Raw genomic sequence first — 21086 nt, forward strand, 5'->3', positions numbered from 1 at the left:
TGCTTGTGATTTGTCCCGTGTTACATAGGTGCCAAAGTGAGGCTCACACACAAGGGTCACTATTTGCACAAAAAGCCTGTGCCTACGCTCCACTGGGACTAACCTGCCTCTTCCCTTACCCAGCCTGATGCCAGAGGGGCCTTTAAAAAATAAAAAAGTGACCTTTCGGAGCACTGCTGCTAAAATTAAACTGTCAGACATCCTGTTTGTTTCAAAGGAAAGGCCAGGGAAGACTTCACTGCCTACAAGCAACAAGCCAGAGCATAGGACAGAGTATGTTCTGGTACTGGCTGGAGAGAAAAGCAGCCACTCAAGTCAGCCTGTTAGCAATCTTTACCCACGTTTGAGAAGGGGCCTATTTAAGGAAAGACAGTGTGAGCTAGCGGTTAGAGAAGCAGACTGGGAGGATCTTTGTCCTGTTCCTGACTGACAAAACCAGGATCAGCATCTGGCCCATTGTGTAAATCAGCTGTAATTTGACTGACATTTCTCTGGATCTAGAGCAGTGCTCTCACATGCAGAATCTGGCCCTCTGCCAACAACCTGCTGCGTCATCTTGGGCAAGTCCCACAGTGCCTGATTATCCCAGGTGCTGAGAGCCAACAAGTGCAAATCAAATCCACGGGAGACAGAAGTTGCTCAGCACCTTTGAAACACAGGCCACGAATCTCTTGCTGCCTGATTCTCCCCGCCTGTAGGATGGGGGTGATAATTCTTAACTCCCCACCAGGAAAGAACCCTTATGGCCTGATTCTCCTCTCCATTGCACTGGTTCCACCACCCCAGGGAGAGGGCAAGTGGGCCCTGCGGTTCTAGGCTGAAGGGGGCAAAGTGTTAACAGATAAATAATTGCAACCTGTAGGAGGGAGAGCTGTGCAGAATACATGGCAGTGGAGCAGCAAAGGAGTGTTCAACCAGGGCAAAGCTTTGCAGTATAAAACAAACCACCCAACTGACAAGTTAGCATGCTAAAATTAGCAGTGTGGACATTGGAGCTTGGGTGAGAGCTCGGGCTGTCGCGCCCACCCATGCCCCTGGGTCTGAGCTCGGGCGGCTAGATCACGTCTCCACCAGAGCCACAACATCCACGCGGCTATCTGAAGCAGACTAGCCTGCACGGGTCTGTCTCCCTGGGCTGGGAGGGTCACACCCAGATGCAGTGTAGACATACCCTCTCAAGCCTGGTCGACACCAGGAGGTTTTGCCAGCATTGCTGTGTCAGTTAGGAGGGTGAAAGAAATCACCCCCCTGACCAACACAGTTAAATCCCTACTGTACGTGCAGTTATACCAGCAACAATGTCCATTTGCCAGTATAGCCAGTTCTGCTTGGGGAAATGGTTTATGCTCTACTGCATGCTTTTGCCTCTATAAATTGCACCTCCACCAGGGGTGACGGGACGGGTGGAGTGGGGAGGAGAACATATATACCTGTATATCCAGCCTGGCAAACACTGAAGTGTACAGCCCCTCCTCAGCACACCTATGCAAGGGAAGCCTGCGTTAACCCCTTGCATGCTGGGAGCCCAGGTGTTGCTGCTGTAACCGGTCACACTAACACTAGTTAGTATGCTTGGATTGGCTGGACTCCTGAGCAAAGCTTTTAACTCTCTCATGTTGCAAGAAAAGAAAAGGTTCAGACTAAGAGGAATGGAACCCCCCAAAAATCCAAATCAGGGACAGCCTGACAAGAAGGAAGGCACAATCATTTGAAACATCCCCCTCATTTCTCCCCCTTCCCGCTTCTCTGACACCAAACAGAACAATAAGTGGTTCCACTTATTGGTAACAATACTCGGACCTTTTTGGAGTGGAAGCAGCGCTGTCCTTTGAAGGACACTAACAGAACCAGGGAATTCTCTGGCCATCGGGAACAGGTGGGAAATAGGAGGGAGTGCAGCGGCAAGACTCACTTGAGAAGTGTCATGGCTGAAGATGATGGAGTTGAGGTCCCCACAGTTGTAATGCTCGATAAGGTCCTCTGTCGTATAGGGGGTCTGGAGACTGCCTGCGCGGAGACTCTCCTGCTGCAAGAGAGTCTGATTCAAAGCAAAGATCACCTGAGGGAGGGAGGGAGGAGGAAAAGACAGAGTTCCTTATAAGTGCTTAACTCACTTGTTGTGAAGATCAATATGAACAAGAACCTTCAGCTCTACTCCCACTCCAAGTGTGGTAATCCACATACTTCACCACCCACCTTTCCTGCAGAGGTACAGCCATTTACACATCAGAAATAACAGATACCCTGCTATGTCGGGGTGCGTCTATCCTGCTTCCCCCTCCTGCTCACTCAAATACAGGAGGCTGTTGGGCTTAGGAGAGGAGATGCACACTGTGGCACCTCTACACATCTTGGGGGGATGCAATAGGACGAGTGACTCAGTATCTGGAGATCAGGGCCAGGGTAAGGGCTAGCAGACTGAGGTGCAACCCATGGAGATAGAGCAGCAGACAGAAAACAGAAGGGCCAGCACTACAGACTGAGGGACCGTTTGCTACCCAGGTATGCAGCTTGGGAGGGTGATGTCTTTCTAGATCCTGGGCTGCTCAAACAGCAGTTGAGGCCAAGAGCACCTGGTGAGAAGAGGACTACTGGTTCTTTTGGGTGCAGCCCTTGCTGGAGTTAAAATGCCTTTACCACCTCACGACTAGACCTCTGTAGAAACACTCTCTCTGCTTCGGGCTTCCGCTTGGGGCCATTCAGAACCAGGAGTAAGAAGTTGTATTCCGCACCAAGCAGGGCTTCACCTAAATCTAAATTCGGGAAAGCACTTAAGAATATGGCTTGAGCTCAACCTTGTCACTGATTTTGATGGGACAGAAATATATGCTTAGGAGCTGTCCTTAACACGGATGTTTCCCTGAATTAGGGCCTTAGAGAGCACGTAACGACAGTGCCTACAGTCTGCATTGGCTGCCTGATTGAGTTTCAGTTGGTGGTTTGGGGCTACAGAAGCCCTAAATGGATTTGGCACCTGAGAGACCCTCTAACTGCTCTGAACACAGTGCATACACACTGGGTAAGAGAAAACATTCCTCTCTTCTGGAGGTTTGCCTTTATTGTTAATATAACCAAGAAACAATTGTCTACAGCCTTACCTTGCTCCCAAGCTTGGTTGTTCCCTATGGTTCCCTCTACAAGACCTCTTTATCCCAGCCCCTAAATCCCTCTGCCTCCGAGACACTCAGCCCTTTACACGCCTCTGCTGTACCCAATAGGAATGACTTGAGCTGACATAAGAGCAAATCAGCTAAAGACAAAAAGCCCCTGTAACACCCTTCTCTTTCCTTTCCTCTGGCACCAGGGCAGCTGCTATTAGCAGAGGTGCTCAAGCTGACAGGCCCCTGGTTTAAAGGGGTGGGGCCTTTTCCCATGAGGATACATCAGCTCTGGACTGGTCCCCTTGCAGTGAGAGAGGCTAGATTTGTTAGCCTTCAGGACAGTCTGCAAAGCTCATCCTCTCTGCCTTTGGAGCAGAAGGCGGGTTGAAGGACGTACCTGGCTAGATATGGGGAGAATTATTCCAACCTGAGTGGCTTTGTGCCATGTACTGTGTGGAATTTATTCTTGCTTGTTGTTCATTTCAGGTACTGCAAAAAGCATCTAGAGCTACTGATGCTTTTCAACCGCATGAACTAAAGATAGAGATATTCATATTGGGTGTTTTTAATATTTTTATTCATTTTTTTTCTAAATAAAACAAAAGTACCAAAATACCAAATTCATCAGAATACCAAGTAAGTAAAGAGGATTAGGATAAATTTAATATTGTTAATATCAAATCTACGGGATGTGCAAGGTGGTGAAGTGTAACACCACTCAGAGAAAGAACTTGTCCAGTTCCTGACTTTGGCACGACTGTAATATTATTCTGACCACTGCTGATCAGACTGCCCAGTATCGTTTCACTATTTCCTTGTACTCCCTCGTCTCTGTATCCATCTGTTGTCACTTGTCTTATACTTGATTGTAAATTCTCCGGGGCTGGGACTGTCTTTTTGCTTTGTGTTTGTACAACTCCCACCACACTAGGGTACAGGTTGAGGACTAGGATTCTGAGGCAGCATGAGACTACAAATAATAATTTGAGTATTGTGTGATGAGTTTTGGTGTTTTATGCATCCATGTATATAAACATATCCATGCACGCCACAGAGAGATTGTTTTTTTTACAAATGTCCCTGCCCAGAAGAAATTTTTTATCCATGCCCACTATGGCAGTATGTAAATAGTGATCTCTGAATGCTACCTGATAGCAGTCTGCCTTTCAGATGGAAGTGGGTACCAGCATGGCCCATGCAGCACCATTACTCCCTCTTTGACAACTACCTTGGCTAAAATCCACACTACAAGAAGGATGTGAAAAAATTGGAAAGAGTCCCACGGAGGGCACCAAAAATGATTAGGGGGCTGGAGCACATGATTTATGAGGAGAAGCTGAGGGAACTGGGATTGTTTAGTCTGCAGAAAAGAAGAATGAGGGGGGATTTGATAGCTGCTTTCAGCTACCTGAAGGGGGGTTCCAAAGAGGATGGATCTAGACTGTTCTCGGTGGTGGCAGATGACAGAACAAGGAGCAATGGTCTCAAGCTGCAGTGGAGGAGGTTTAGGTTGGATATTAGGAAAAACTTTTTCACTAGGAGGGTGGTGAAGCCCTGGAATGGGTTACCTAGGGAGGTGGTGGAATCTCCGTCCTTAGAGGTTTTTAAGGTCAGGCTTGACAAAGCCCTGGCTGGGATGATTTAGTTGGGGATTGGTCCTGCTTTGAGCATGGGGTTGGACTAGGTGACCTCCTGAGGTCCCTTCCAACCCTGAAATTCTATGATTCTATGAATAGAACCAGTGACCTCAGGTGGCCTTAATTCCTCCAAACTAGAGATCTCATAAGCACCATCAATGCCTCACAGAAGACATTAATATTGTTTTTTGTAAACTGTTGGACTGGTGATCTTTGATGGAAAATGTAAAGGTTTCCCCAGCCTGTGCTCAGAGGTCCATGGATGCATATACCAAATGTCAAGATTATAAGACACTGGGAACATGGGATTTAATCATGTCAGTTTGTCCCTCCCCACTGTATGTACCTGCCTTTGGGTCAACGAAGGGGAGTGCAGAAGTTACAGAGCTATGTTCACATAATGTGAAATGATGTTGTCTTCACTACAACCAAACCTGATACCTACCCACAAAGAACATGTTACATCAGTGTATTAGTCTAGATTGTGTCTATCTGTTTCATTCCTCAAGACACAAAACCAGCACTTAGTGCCCACCTATTTCAGGTACTGCAGGAATTCTGTTTCTCACACCAATAGCACCCTGCTAAGGGCATGTCCCCCTGGGGAAGTTCAAGAAAGTTAAACTGGGTTAACTAAAGGCCTGAATTTAAAGTGCCTCAGGGTAGTTTACACTGCAGCCATCTTGTGGATCGCAACTCGTGCAGACACAGCTGCGGCAGCTGTACGCTAGCTAGCTTGCTAAAAACAGAGGCGAGGACGCTGTGGTACAGACTTCCGTGTGAGTTGCACAAGCAAGCACGTACCCAGTGGGGTCGGGGGAGGGAGGTGAGATGGGGCATCTTCATTTCTATTTTTAGCAGGTTAGCTAGGGCATAACTAGCTAGATTATAACTATGGGTATGTCCACATGAGTTGCCATGCACACCCCTGGCTGTAATGTAGATGTCCCCGTAGTTAAAATTCATTAAACCCTCCGTGGATGCTCTCATTCAGAAGTTAAATGGCCTTAGTTTCCTTTCGCTTAATTCGCTTTGGAAGAACATTGAAGTGGATTAAGGACACTTCTGAACAAGTGTGTCCACCCTGGGATTTCAGGAGCTTTAACTAAGGTCCTTTAATTTCACACTTCTGGTTCATCGGGTTTAATTTCCTGTATAGGCAAGCCCTAATTGACGCTAAAGACTAGAGGGGGCCTACTGAGACAAAGGCCAGCTCTACACTTTAAACTAGTGGTAGATCTTCCAGGGGGTACATCAACTCATCTAGATATTTGCCTAGTTTTACAACAGGCTACATAAATGCACTAGCAAAGTCAATATAAACTAAAATTTCATACAGATAATGACTTGTTTATACTGCTCTATGTACTATACACTGAAATGGAAGTACAATATTTATATTCCAATTGATTTCTTTTATCATTACATGAGAAAAATGAGAAAGGCAGCAATTTTTCAGTAACAATGTGGCTGTGACACTTCTGTATTTTTGTGTCCGATTTTGTAAGCAAGTAGTTTTTAAGTGGGGGTACACAACACAAATCAGACTCCTGAAAGGGGTACAGTAGTCTGGAAAGGTTGAGAGCCAGTGCTTTAAACATTTCCTGGTATAGAAATGTTAGTTAGGAGTGTGATCTTTACTGGCATAAGCCCGAGTATAGATGCGATTTTACCAGCAAAAAAGTGCTTTGGCTGGTATGGCTTATTTTGTTCAATGATCTAGTATACACAGTAACAGCAAAAGCACTCTTGTCGGTATAAGGTGCATCTCCACTAGGAGGCCTTATTAAATTTTGTGAATCAGGGAGATCGCAAACACACAACAACCACAACAAGCGAGGACATTGTGCCATAAAGATGCAGTTTAAAACTAAAAACTATAGTTGTCAGAATAAAGATTTAATCTTTTCAAACCTATTACAGGGCACTGAGATGTACTTCACAAAGCCTTCCTAATATAAATATTCACTACAACCCCTGGCTCACTACTCTTCTCTGAAATGTGGGAGCTGTCCACCACAGAAGTGTGAAGATCAGTAAGGGTCTACTGGACTGTTAGAGAGGTAACGCGGTTGTAGGAGTGGAAAAGCCCTTTTGCTATTCTAATCAGATATTCCATATTTCAGCTAGAAGAACATTTAAAGCTCTGGGATAAGATTTCTGGATGCGCAATTCCCATTCAATCTTAATGGGAATTAGGTGTCTCATGCCTTGTCCTTTCTGCAAAAGGCACCCAGGCAAGTACTGCTTTATCGAACACTGGAAACCAACTCTGCGGCTGGGGACATTGGCCTCAATTGGCTGCTTTTGTTTGCATTTAGGGACTAAACAATTCCTTCCCAATTTTTACTTTCCAGGAAGCAACACCCCCATTTTAGTTCCAACCATCTAAGCTACAGCACTGCACAGTACTGAGATAGACATTAAGGGCTGGTCTACGTTGGGGTGTGTGTGTGGGAGGAATGTAAGATACGCAACTTCAGCTACGAGAATAGCGTAGCTGAAGTTGATGTATCTCATTTCAACTTCCCTCCTGTCCTCACAGTGCGGGATTGACAGCCGCAGCTCCTCCATCAACTCCGCTTCCGCCTCTAGCCCTGGTGGAGTTATGGAGTAGATGGGGAGCACGGTGGGGATCAATTATTGTGTCTAGACGAGACGTGATAAATCGATCTGCGATAGATTGATCGCTACCCACTGATCCGGCGGGTAGTGTGGACATACTCCAGGAAAGAACCACTGCTGAGCCAATATTTGCCTATTAGTTAGGGTGTGCTCTCCTGCTTGCCTGGCACCCAACTGTACCTTCAGCATTCCTTTGCTGTCATCAGGGGGAGCCAAAGGAACTCAAGATCAAGCCCGCAGCACTGGGAGGTAGAAAAGTCAAGCTATGCCAAATACGTAGGAATCAGAGTCCTAATTTCATACAGTAATTCATGGCACCAGGATCCAGTGCACTGCAGGGCGGATGATGCTAGTGCTAAAAATACTCACAGCATCAGGCTATTAAAGCTGTGTGAGGGCATCTGTTGGAGGTAGAAGGTGGCCTGTTTATCAAAGAAGCATGTACAGTTACAATGCAGCTAGCACACAGCACAGATTGCCGAAGGAAGCTAGGGTTTTGTTACCTTGTAGTAGCATGTGTGCCTTTGTAAAGGAACAGCACCTAAAATTCAACCCACACAATTATGTTAGCGAATGGTGTCATTTCAGCTGTTTACGATACCAGATGCTGCTTCAAACGGTGCTCCTGTTGAAAAGTTTATCTTCAGTAAACAGTCAATGATTGATAGTCCTGGGGATTTCATAGCAAAGAGAATTCCTGAGCTCATGTGCTCAAGGTGTTTAATCTGTGTGACTGACTCGGTTCAGAGTTGATAAACTTATCTAGTGTTACCACTAAGGGCATGGCTACACTTGTGAATTAGAGCGCTTTAAAGCAGCCCCGTGCGCTCTAACTCACGACGCGTCCACACTGGCAAGGCACATACAGAGCTCTGACTCCACTGCTAAAGTGCTCCTGGTACTCCACCTCCCCGAGAGGCATAACGCTTGGTGCGCTCTGGCTAGAGCGCCGCAGTGCCAGTGTGGACGCCCTGGTCTGTCAATGTGCTCTGATCGGCCTCCAGACGTGTCCCACAATGCCTGTTCTAGCCACTCTAGTCATCACTTTGAACTCTACTGCCCTGCCCTCAAGTGACCAACCATCAGACCCGCCCTTTAAATGCTCTGGGAATTTTTAAATTCCCCTTTCTGTTTGCTCAGCCAGGTGTGGAGTGCTCTCAGTGCATCTCTCCAGGTGACCATGCCTTCACCCACCGGGCGATCCCCAGTATGGAGCAATGGCGAGGTGCTGGACCTCATCAGTTTTTTGGGGGAAGGAGGCTGTCCAGTCCCAGCTGCGCTCCAGCCATAGGAATTACGATACCGTTGAGCAGATATCAAGGGACATGATGGAAAGGGACCATGACCGAGCACACTGCAGTGCAGGGTTAAAGTGAAGGAGCTGTGGAATGCCAACCGCAAAGTCTGCGAGGCAAACAACTGCTCCGGTGCTGCCCTCATGACCTGCCGTTTCTACAAAGAGCTGGACGCACTACTGGGGGGTGACCCCACCTCCACTCCGAGGACCACCATGGACACTTCAGAGCCCAGTTCAACAAGGCAGGAGGAGGAGGAGGAAAGCGGGAGCGAGGGTGCTGAGGAGGAGGAAGACATCCTGGCATCCCAAGATGCATGCAGCCAGGAGCTGTTCAAGCCAGGAGGAAGGTACCCAGTCACAGCAACCAGTGCTTGGGGAAGGACAAAACACCAGAGGAGGTGCCTGGTAAGCGGCTTTTATTTTGGGAAGGAAGTTATTGGATGTGGGCTCTTGGGGCGAGGAGGGTCAGGGCTGCATGCATGCTTAGATGCGGAATGGGGCGTTGATCTGATCTCTCACATTGCGGTAATCAGCCTCAGTGATCTCTTCAAAGGTCTCATGAAAAGTTGGGCAACCCGATTGTGCAGGTTCCTTGGGAGAGCTACTGTGCTCCTTCTCCCAGTCAGGCTAACATGTCCGCACCACTGTGCCGTGATGGGCGGGGGGATCATTGTTGCATATGGGCCAGGGCGGAAGCTGAATATAGGCCAGGGTGGAAGCTGCATTATAGTAGAAGACCCTCCCTTGCTTCCCAGGTCACCCACAGCAGCAAGATATCTTCCAGGACGAACTCTTGTGGAAAATGTGGGGATAGTGTTCAGTATAGGGGCCCCCTGCAGCTGTTGGCTCTCCCCAAGGCACAGAAACCCAGAGGACAGTACAGACCTGAAACAATCAGCCCCCCTTGACCCTGTGCTTACTCACCATTTTGGGTCTCCCGTGGGTTATGTGCGCTTGCTTTGGGATGGGAAAATTATGCTATTGTGTAGACTGTGCTTGTCTTTAAGATGGGTGAATCATTGCTCTGTCTGGTGTGAACAATCCTGCCTCTGTTAAGTGTTGCATTTTACCTTTACAGATGCAACCTTGAGATCTCAGCCGTCCGTGTTATCACCGGTCGAAAGACTCCGAAGAATTAGGAAGAGGCCACGTAGAAGCAAAGAGGACCTACTGCATGAAGTCATGCAGCCGTCATTTAACGAGAATCTAAAAGCACAGGAGTGGAGGGAGAGTTAAAGGAGACTCTGCCAGCAGAATGAGGAGCGCCAGCACCAAAGCACAGAGCAGCTGATTAGCATTATGAAGCACCAAGCGGACTTGATCCAGGCGCCTGTAGCCATGCAGGCGGACCACTACCATGCCCAATCCCCCTGCAGCCCTTGTCCCAAAACTCTGTCCCTTGTGCCCCCATGTCACCGCGAACCCACCTTCCCCAACATCCAGGTTCTTATTGCCACCAGCTGCCTCCAACACCTGTAGCTTCACCACCCAGCCCTGAAAACTACGACCCTTACCCTCTGCACTCAACCCCCATCACCATGCATCACTCACTGCACAGCACTCCAGACAGGAAGGCTGAGTATGATAACAAGACATACGGAAATCTGTGATTGAACCGTTCCCCACCCCACCCCCTTGCCATCTGTTTCCTAACAACTGTATTTCTTTTCAATAAATGCATTGTCTTTTAAATAAATGGATTTTTTGGCTTTGAAAACATTCTCTATTATTGCATTAAGTAAAAGATATCTTAGCCCAGGAAAGCAACAGGCACTGCAAGTCAGTGTAGCAAGCAGAAATTCCTGCTAACATTGGAACCACTGCACTTCACTCCTGTGCAGGGCACCAGACATTACTTGTGGCTTTCAGCCTCAAATTGCTCCCTCAAGGCATCCCTAACCCTTGCAGCCCCGTGCTGGGCCCCTCTAATAGCCCTGCTCTCTGGCTGTTCAAATTCAGCCTCCAGGTGTTGAACCTCCAAGGTCCATGCCTGAGTGAATCTTTCACCTTCCCTTCACAAATGTTATGGAGGATACAGCACGCAGATATAACCATGGGGATGTTGTCATCGGCGAGGTCCAGCTTCCCATACAAAGAGCACCAATGGCCCTTTAAACAGCCAAAAGCTCACTCCACGGTCATTCGGCGCCAACTCAGCCTGTTGTTGAACCACTCCTTGCTGCTGTCAAGGCTCCCCGCGCAGGGTTTCATGAGCCACGGCATTAAAGGGTAAGCTGGGTCTCCAAGGATCACAGTGGGCATTTCAACTTCCCCTACGGTGATCTTCTGGTCTGGGAAAAAAGTCCCTACTTGCAGCTTCCTGAACAGGCCAGTTTTCCGAAAGATGCGTGTGTCATGCACCTTTCCAGGCCAGCCTGCGTTAATGTCAATGAAATGCCTACGGTGATCCACAAGCGCCTGGAGAACCAGAGAGAAATATCCCTTCTGATTTATGTATTCAGAGGCTAGGTGGCCTGGTGCCAGAATTGGAATATGAATCCCATCTATTGCCCCTCTGCAGTTAGGGAAACCAATTTGTGCAAAGCCAGCCACAATATCATGCACGTTACCCAGAGTCACGGGTCTTCTGAGCAGGATGCGATTAATGACCCTGCAAATTTGTATCAACACGATTCCAGCAGTTGACTTTCCTACTCCAAACTGATTAGCGACCCATCAGTAGCTGTCTAGAGTTGCCAGCTCCAGATTGCAATAGCCATCCACTTCTCCACCATCAGGGCAGCTCTCAATCTCATGTCCTTGTGCAGAAGGGTGGGGGCAAGCTCCTCACACAGTCCCATGAAAGTGGCTTTTCTCGTCCGAAAGTTCTGCAGCCACTGCTCATAATCCCAGACTTGCATGACGATGTGATCCCACCAAATTGCTTGTTTCCTGAGCCCAAAAGCGGTGTTCCACCGTAGTGAGCATGTCCGTGAATGCCACAAGCAATCTTGTGTCGTATGCGTTACTTGAGTTGATATCATGGTAGGACTCCTCACTGTCAATTGTTTATAGCTTAAGGAGCAACTCGACTGCCAAACGTGATGTGTTGGCAAGACCCATCAGCATATTCCTCAGCACTTCGGGATCATTAGCGCAGACCGAAAGGGAAGACAGAGCGCACAAGTGTGAAATGTTGAAAGGTGGCAATAAATGTGGACAGAAGCACCGGGATTGCTGGGATGTGAAGCGATGCATCATAGGGCACTGGGACAGGACCCAGAATGCCCCACACCCTCACCCCCTTCCCACAAACCACAGTGCCAGAATGGGAAGAGGTGCTCTGTGGGATAGCTGCCCATAATGCACCACTCCCAATGCAGCTGCCAGTGCCACAAATGTGGCCATGCCAGTGCGCTTGCACCTGTCAGTGTGAACACACGGCAGCGCATTCCCTGCTGGTTTAACTCACAGCGCTCTACATCTGCAAGTGTAGCCAAGCCCTAAGAGAACACATTAGTCCTATGACAAAGTGCTGATCTGGGAAGCTGACAGTAATTAGACTGTCAGGGTCTGAGGCTATGTCCAGACTACCTGCCGTATCGGCGGGTTAAAATCGATTGCTCGGGGATCGATATATTGCGTCTAATCTAGACGCGATATATCAATCCCCGAGCGCACTTATATCGATTCCGGAACTCCATCAACCCCAACGGAGTTCCGGAATCGAAAGGGAGAGCTGCGAACATCGGTCCCGCGCGGTGTGGACGGGTGAGTAATCCGATCTTAGATATTCGATTTCAGCTACGTTATTCACGTAGCTGAAGTTGCGTATCTAAGATCGATTTCCCCCCCATAGTGTGGACCAGCCCTCAGTCTCATCTCACTTACCAGGTATACTAAAGCAGGAATAGTTCTGCTGACTTACACAGGGGTAAGACAAGTAAGCAACTGGAATCAGGCCCCCAGTTGATCTAGAGCCTTTGAATTGGATGTTGGCACCAAGTTAAAATCCCCTGCAGCAAGCAGGAAACTGAGCTACTGTACACTGTTAGAAAAGGGAGCAGAGGGGGAAGCCTGACAGAAATTTGCAACAGTAAATTGCAAGAGACCTTTACAATTAATTCTGCATGGCTAGGGAGTGTTTCAATTAAGCCAGCTGTTTGTGTTAAGCTTGATTTTGCAAACCAATGGTACATAAGGTAGAGTTCTGTTCTCCGAGTGTCTCTTGCATCATACTGTATAATATTAAATCTTCCTTGCATTGAGATCCACAGGAAATCACTCCAAGTTTATCCTTCTTTCAGAAATATTCCTCTTCCCCCCTACCCCAACCCACCCCCACAAACACCACTTTCCATCAAGTGCATTCACACCAGCATCAAAGCATCTCCTGAAAAGATGTATTCCGAGAACAAAAGTAACAAGTTTATTAGAAAGGTCCCCCCCACCTCTCATTTCCACTGAGATCTCTGTCTCTCTTCTCTTCCCCTGCCCCCCATCTTTTTGTACTGTGGAAAAAATCGATTAAGCTCTCTGGTGTATATATATTGCTGCTAGTCTTTCTCCTCCCTGAGATTTCTTCAGCTGTCAGAAGACACTTGTCCCCTTTGCGGGCATTGTTGGAACAGCCTGCTAGGCTAAAGGGGTGGGGAAGAGGGGGTTAGAGCCCAGCAGATGCCTTTTTTGTCAAAGACAAAAGACCCCCTGCCATCCTCTCCACTTTTCAGCACTTTCATCCAGCCCAGATCAAAGCGCTGCTCTGCATATGAAAGGAACCTGGCATTATGCGACTCAAATTAGCCTATCGCCATCCCGCTAGCCTCCAAGTCTTCGCAACAAAAGCGCTCACATCTGTTCGATCATTTGCCTCATCTTCTGGGGTTTTTTCTCAGCTCTCAGTTTTGAGGGGCATTCAACCCCTTGAATTATAGTTTGGGGGAGCATCTTCCTTGCTACGGGCCCACTCAGCCAGACAATTTGCTTTTAACTGTCTTAAGCCATTGCGGCTGCTTTGGCGTCCCTTCTCAGCAACTCATGGCATTGGTTGCCGTCACCCACTCAATTGAGTCCTGCGCTCATTTCTCTTCTCCCTCTTCACCTGAAGGGGACTGGTCCCTCTGTGCAAGTAAGCACAGCCGCCCCGAATCAAAGCGAGCCTCGAATCAAAGGCATCATGGCAATGAAAGTCAATAATCCTCCTTTGTCATGGTAATGGCTCAAACTGAGTGCTGAGAAGAAAGCAGGGCGCCTCGCTTAGATGCAACGCACTTCTTAGATGTGCTGTGGCTGCATCTCAACTCCCTTTGAAGCAAAAGGCTGGGAGTGCCCTTCTCAAAGCCTGGAACCTGAACTTTCCAGCAACAGCAAGTAACCCTGCAAACCCACTCAAGGCATGGAGACAGCAGGAGCCTGTGTAGGAGTTTCATTCAGAGAGCTACCGGAACTCTGCAGGCGGTCTGAGTATAAGTGTGCTATTAGACATCCCCTTCCAAACCATTTCCCGGCCTTATGTTGCACCTGATGTACCATGCGGGATATCGCACCAGACGGAATACACCCCGCTGCCACCCTAACAACAAAGAGAAGAGCTGAGAGAAAAGCAACACTTTCCCTTATCCAATTTGTTTTTCAGGGTTAGAATCGGATTTATTAAAAAAAAAGAGAGAGAGAGAGAGAGAGAGAGACACGCACACACACATACCCCTTAAGGGTCTGTCCACAATACAAAACAGACTATGCCAAAATAGTAGTAAGTATCCTGAAGTCACTTCTAGGGGCAGGTCTACACTACAGGGTTAAGTCAATCTAAGTTACGCAACTCCAGCTATGTGAATAGCTTAGGTCGACTTATTGTGGTGTCTACACTGTGCTGGGTCGACGGCAGAAACTCGACTTATCCATCAACTTACCTTACGCTTCTCGTTCTGGTGGAGTACCGGCGTCGACAGAAGAGCGATCTGAGGTTAATTTAACAGGTCTTCATTAGACCTGGCAAATCGACCCCTGGCAGCATCGATCCACAGTAAGTGTAGACTAGCCCTAAGTACACCTCATGTTAATAATTGTAATAATACTACTGTCTTGCATTCATATAGTATCTTTTGTCCCAGTATCTTAAAGTGCTTTACAAGCTTTAAACTTATAACACAACTGATGGAGAAAAGAAATGACAATGTATTTTCTCTATCAGTGAACCTCTCTCTCGCTAAATACATCTAAACAAGTGACATTAAAAGGACATGAAGCCTGCAAAGTCAATCACTCAGAAGTAAATACTAGAATTAAAGGTTGCCCATGTGATCTAAGCAACTGCAAACTATCTTATAATGAAAGAATCAGGCAACTGTAACTATAGGTTTCATTGTCTATACACACGTGCACACAAAAACACCTGAAAGCGTCTCCTACTGGCACAGCTGCAGAACCGACCACATCTTTCTCCAGGTGAATGCATCCATAACTCAAGAGATGCAACGCTAGAACATTTAAACTCATGAAACAACCTACATGTCGGTATTACTATTGTGATATATTATTCCCCTTTCACTGTCCCTCTTGTCCTGACTCAGAGCAAGATAGAAAACTCCCATGCTAAGCCAAACCTCTATAGAATGAATAAACAAAAAAATCTATGGTTAAGATGGTAAGGTGGAGCATGCATGTCATCCAGCAATTTACAGGTTAAAAAAAACCAAACACACACAACACAAGCTGGCATCTTTATCCTAAAACCAAATATTACAAACCCAGGAAATTCAGAGTTAAACTCAAAAGAAATCCCAACACACTAAGATAAGAAATGCTCAGTTAAGTGACTCAAACAATCTTAACTATGCTCTGTAGGGAGGCCATGAAGTAACCCCACAACTTGGAGTGTAAGCTCTTCGGGGCAGGGACTTTCTGTGCTGTGTCTATACAGCTCCTGGCACCATAGGTACTGACTTAGCTGGTGCTTCAAGGCTGGAGTGCCCACAGAAAAAAATTAGTGAGTGCTCATCACCCACTGGGAGCCAACTCCCCCTCTCTCCCCCTCCCAGCACCTCCCTCCTGGCTGCCGGTTTGTTCAACTGAAGTAGTGGGCACTGGGATAAACACAGAACATGTCCTCTCAGCTCACCTGGAGCTGCTCAACTCAGACCCATAGCCCTGCCCCCAACACTTCCCAGTTTAGTATCATTTGTGGGGGGGACAGGACAAATCATCCTTGTCCATTACCACCCAGTGTGTCTGGTTTGTAGTGACACATTAATTGCAATCACAGTTGCTTTTTATCCTCAGTCTTTTGAACCCTCCCTGACTTACTCAGACTCTTCAGCAATAGTTGTCAATGGTTCAGCAGCTCCTTTGGCTAATTTCCTTTAAAAACGGCTTGCAAAGGCCAAATGCCAGTAATGTATCAATACAGTATGTTCTGCTTGACTCCCAGCCAACAGGAGAGTGGCACTTAGCCCACATCAGACCATCTGAAAAGCACACTTGGTTTCTATCTTTTCCTCATGACTAGCTCCATCGTGAGCAGACAGCTTCCACAGTGACAATCATACATGCTCATTTAACACATTTTATCTGATGTCGTCAAAACGCTGTATAAACATTAAGACCTGGTCTACACAGTTTTTCTACTGGGACAAATATTCAAGTTAGGGTGGTGATTTTTAGCAAAATAGTTATACTGGTATAACCCCTAATGTGGACTCATTTATATCAGAATAAAGGTGCCTTATACCGGTATAGCCATAAGCTATACCAGTATGAAACACCTTTATACCAGCGTAACTGCATCCACACTACAGGACTGTACCACGGTAGCTATCCTGGCATAGTTAATGATCATAAGATAAGGTAAGTTCAAAGGTCGGAATGTGCTGAATACCCTTTCTTAGCTTGTGTGCCCAGCAGATCCAGCCTTTGTTGGTACTTTACCATACCTTTTAAACATTCCCTTAATGGCCCTATTCTTTTTCCAGGCAAGAATGTATTAAAAGTCTTACCCAAGGCCAAATGGATTAAGTTAATTACATCCACTTTGCCCACAAATTTTTTTTTTTTTTTTTAAATGAACTCACACCGCTTGCATCTCACTGAGCCATCTTTATTTCCTGGTGTAACAACATGATGGTCTACATAAGTAGAACTGTGCGAAGAACAGATTCTTTGGTTTGCTAGCAATTTCAAAAAACTTGGGGGAAACAATTGGTATAAGAATCAAACTGAAAAGAAATGTTTTTGAAATTTTCAGCAAATCAAAAACACCGAAAAAAAATTCAGGTGGAATTAAACATTTTGTTTTGATAAAACCAAAGTATTTTGACTTTGACTATTTAAAAACATTTTTAATTGGGTTTTTAAAAATTAAATGAAAGGAAATTTTGAAACAAAGTCAATCAAAAAATCAAAAATGTTTGTTACAAAACTGTTAAACATTTCGATTTTTCAGATCCTTTTATATAGGATTTTGGTTTTTTTCAGCCAGAACAATTTGGCAAAACTGACAGGAATGCAAGAAATGTCTCAATGTTACCAATTTTCTGCCAAAAGAAGTTTTGGCTGAAAAATTTCAGGCAGCTCGCTATACAAGTGCTTACAAATTGGAGCCTTCCTTTTCACAATGTTGTAACCTTCTACTGAAGTCACACTAACTGCTCAGGGATTGGTCCTGCTTTGAGCAGGGGGTTGGACTAGATGATCTCCTGAGGTCCCTAACAATCTACGATTCCTAAAAGCTGTCCTTTTTACCCTGTTAAAGATTGTTACTACACTTATTTTCGCCAGCCCTCTGGGGTCTCACCTGTTTTCCATGAATTTTCAAAAATGCTGGCTAGCAGTTCCGCTGTATCCTGTGCTAGTTCCTTTAGAAGTCTTGGACGTGTGTCCTCTGGTCCTGCTGATTTAGAAATATTTAGTTTTATCAGATATTCTTTTCTCCACGTCCATAACTTTCCCTGGCTAACCAACATCAGCTCTAACCACTTCTTAATGGTTCACGCTCACGCACTTTTTATTAAAAAGCGGTTTGCTTCATCATATACTGATCATCCTTCCCATCATCCACTCATATTTGGTCCTCTCAAAGTGCTGTTCTTGCCAGGAGTTTTCTTTTCCCCCAGATATCGTTATAACACTTTTTCCCTGTCTCTTTACAAAAAGGCGTGTCTATGTTTTAGATGTATTATTGATATTTCCAAAGCCTTGGTGTGTTTCACAAACAAAGACACCCCTTGCACAGATTTCTTCAAGATTCTGTTGCCATGAAAAAAAAAATCAAATATTTGATCTCCATTGTTCCACCCTCCCTGGTCAGCTCTACGGAATGGTCTGTATTATACATATGCTCCAGGTTTCGCTATTTAAATAAATAATATATTTAAAGCAGTGGAAATCCATAATGCAATGGACTTATAGTGGTTTAATTCTTGCTTTATATTGGGTTAACTAAAGTGCATTTACATTAAGAGTTTGCAGTGGTTCAACTAGTAATTTTTAAGATCATTTTAGTGAAACCAGTAAACTTTTCCAACACAGACAAGAAAGATTTCCAAGGCACAAATGGCAGGTAGATGCCTAGTTTCTATTGACTTTCAACTGCCATTTGTAATATCAAAAATCTGCACCAAAGCCTAGACCGCATCTTCTTTTACATGTCAATATTATTCCTCTTCATCACAATTTTCTGTTGCAGTGGAATTTCCCTTTACCTTGTCTCCCTTACAATATCACTCTATGACCTTCCATCTTTCACTTCCTCTTCCTGCCTCCCTGGGATTTTGCCCAACAGAACTCTTCCTCATTTCCAAAATCTCTATTGGAATCAAGGACCTTTGACAGAAATCTTATCACGCACTGCAGCAAAGAAACCTTCCAGGAAAACACAAACTTGGGCACACCTAGAAATTCCAGCTTAGAGTTCAAAGTCACACGACCCCCTCACTCCTCCCGGTATTCAAAAGCAAGCACATGAGTAAGGCCATTCAGACCACATTAACTCTGCTCCTATTGGGCTGCCCCGAGAACAGCCTGAAACTCAGACAATCTAGGAAAAACTCCTCAGCTGGGGTAGACCGTCACAGCTCCAAATGCAGCTCTGACGGTTTACACCTGTTACGGATCTGCCACTTTCCCTTTAACCATTGCACAAGTTATGGATTGACATTTGTCGTCACTAATGACAGGAGTAAAGAATCTATCCACTGAGCTGTTAACACAGCCCCTCACCATGGAATCTGTGCCCTCGGACGACTGGAGAAGATTGTCTCAGAGTCTGATTGTGCTCACGGTGGGATTTTTGTCCTCTCCCATTGCTAATCAACTTGCAGTAACACCATAATCAAAAAGTATTAGACAGAGGCCTTGTTTAGGGATAAGTCTACAGCTCTATTATAGGAAAATGTGCTTGTTCAATAAACAGATGAACAAGAAACATACATTAAATTGCCTGATTTGCATGACATTTTGATTGCATCAGGTCTTCGTAGGAACAACTAAAATCGAACATGTCCAAACTTTGTAGCCTTTACATTGTTTGTAGTTCTTAATAGGCTACAATGATAATCATTGCATGCTGTCCCTCCAACAAAGGCCTCCTGGAGTGCTGCACAAGTAGTAAACAGGAAATACTAAGTACGATATAAACTATATGTTTCTATTGCATTCAGGCCATGAGCATGTGAGTAACCCCATTCAAATGCTTTAAATCTAGGCAGTGTTGTGGCAGTGTCAGTCCCAGCATATTAGAGCGCCAAGGTGGCTGTCTCTCTCATCAGTCCAATAAAAGACATTACCTCACCCACCTTGTCTCTCTTAAATCTAGGCACGTGTTTAAGTCCCTTTCTGAGTTAGGCGTTTACAGAATATTAACTTCAATACCAAATTTAACAGTGTGTGTCACTGGGTAGTAATGAGCCTATTTAGCTTAGCAGATAAAGTGTAAACTACAAATGCTACGAGTTCTGATCAAGGCTGGGGATGGACATATTTTTATGACAAATATTTCACCTGTTATGACTAGAGTCAAACAGATCCCTGTATTTTCAACACTTTACCTTCATCCAAAAAACTGTTCTGCATTGAACTAAAATAATGTATTTCTTCAGCAAACAAAAGATAAAAGGCAATCTGAGGTATTATTGCCATGAGATGTTATGTGCCTAGCTCCTGGATAAACTAGGGATTGCATTTGGTCCAACCCTCCTAGAAGCAATCCCCCCACACATGGGAGGTCTAACCAAGTCAGTTACACGTGACTTATGAGGCAGCTATTCCATCATCCCATAAGAGGAGAACTACTCCAGTCCTCACCATATGTTTTCTAGGTTTTAAAAGTCTCATATAACTGCCCTTAAACCTCCTCCTATGGGAAACTAGTCTGGTCATTAACACATCTCACCATGCGCCTATTTCTCCTCATGCTCTGTCTAGATTTTCTTTTTTCTTAACTGGGAAAAGCACTGGGGAGGAGTAGAAGATTGTAAGAGAGAATCCTTTCCCGAACTGGGCCATGAAATACCAGTGTGCTATTGTAATATAACTAAAAGATAATAACAGCTCTGTAAACACCTAACCATTTTCCAACACCTCATTATATGGATGAACACTTCTTTTTTTTGGCTTTATTGACATGTGAACTCTTAGGCCTGGTCTACACAGGGGGTGGGGAAGGAGGAAAATCGATCTAAGATATGCAACTTCAGCTACAAGAATAGCGTAGCTGAAGTCAGCGTATCTTAGATCGAATTAAAATTACTTACTTCGCATCCTCATGGCGCACTGCAGCGCCCCCTTCAACTTTGTTTCTGTCTCTCACCAAGCTGGAGTTCAGCAGTCGATTGGGAGAGCGAACGGGGATCAATTTATCGTGTCTACACTACACGCGATAAATCAATCCCCGATAGATCAATCGCTACCTGCCGATCCAGTGGGTAGTGTAGACATACCCTGAGACTCTATCTATGGAATACAAGATGGCAGACTGCAGTATGAACGGTTTACTGACATTGCGTTGGGCCTGCTGCATTCTATTACTCCTCTTTGTGAACTGTCTCCCACAAGGGGGCCTTGATGTTGGTTGGACTCTAGGTATCTGCACAATACAAATAACCAAAAATAATCCCTCTAGGTTGTTATACCTCTGCCCATGACTGAGTGCCTCTTTCATAGATTCCAAGGCCAGAAGGTCTGGAAGATACAGACACAGGGAACTATGGGAATTGCACTGGAGGACTGTCTAAACACAAGCCAGGTGCCCACGCTTTTGTTGCTTCCACAGCTGCTAAGTCACAGCTCAACACACGTTGTCCCACATATCATCAACGGAGCACGCCAGCTCGGGTTCACTGTATCCCTAGACAGGCATTTAAAAGCCTTGAGTATAGATGGTTGGGGGATCTGGACACCACACATGGGACAGCTGGGTGCATGCCTCCAGTGTAGACATATCCTTGTTACCATGTGTTTCAATTTTGCAGGGCTCCAATACTTGAGGCCGAA

General features: G+C 45.7%; 1 protein-coding gene across 1 annotated transcript in view; it reads right to left on the minus strand.

The window, feature by feature from the left end:
* TRABD2A (TraB domain containing 2A) overlaps window positions 1–21086 on the minus strand; it is a 107856-nt gene that overhangs the window by 41344 nt on the left and 45426 nt on the right. The window contains exon 3 of the mRNA XM_030566756.1: window positions 1913–2059. Within this exon, the coding sequence (XP_030422616.1) occupies window positions 1913–2059 (147 nt within the window). The remainder of the gene's footprint in view (window positions 1–1912; window positions 2060–21086) is intronic.

This window comes from Gopherus evgoodei, chromosome 6 (genome assembly GCF_007399415.2).
Source record: "Gopherus evgoodei ecotype Sinaloan lineage chromosome 6, rGopEvg1_v1.p, whole genome shotgun sequence".
Taxonomy (NCBI): Eukaryota; Metazoa; Chordata; order Testudines; family Testudinidae; genus Gopherus; species Gopherus evgoodei.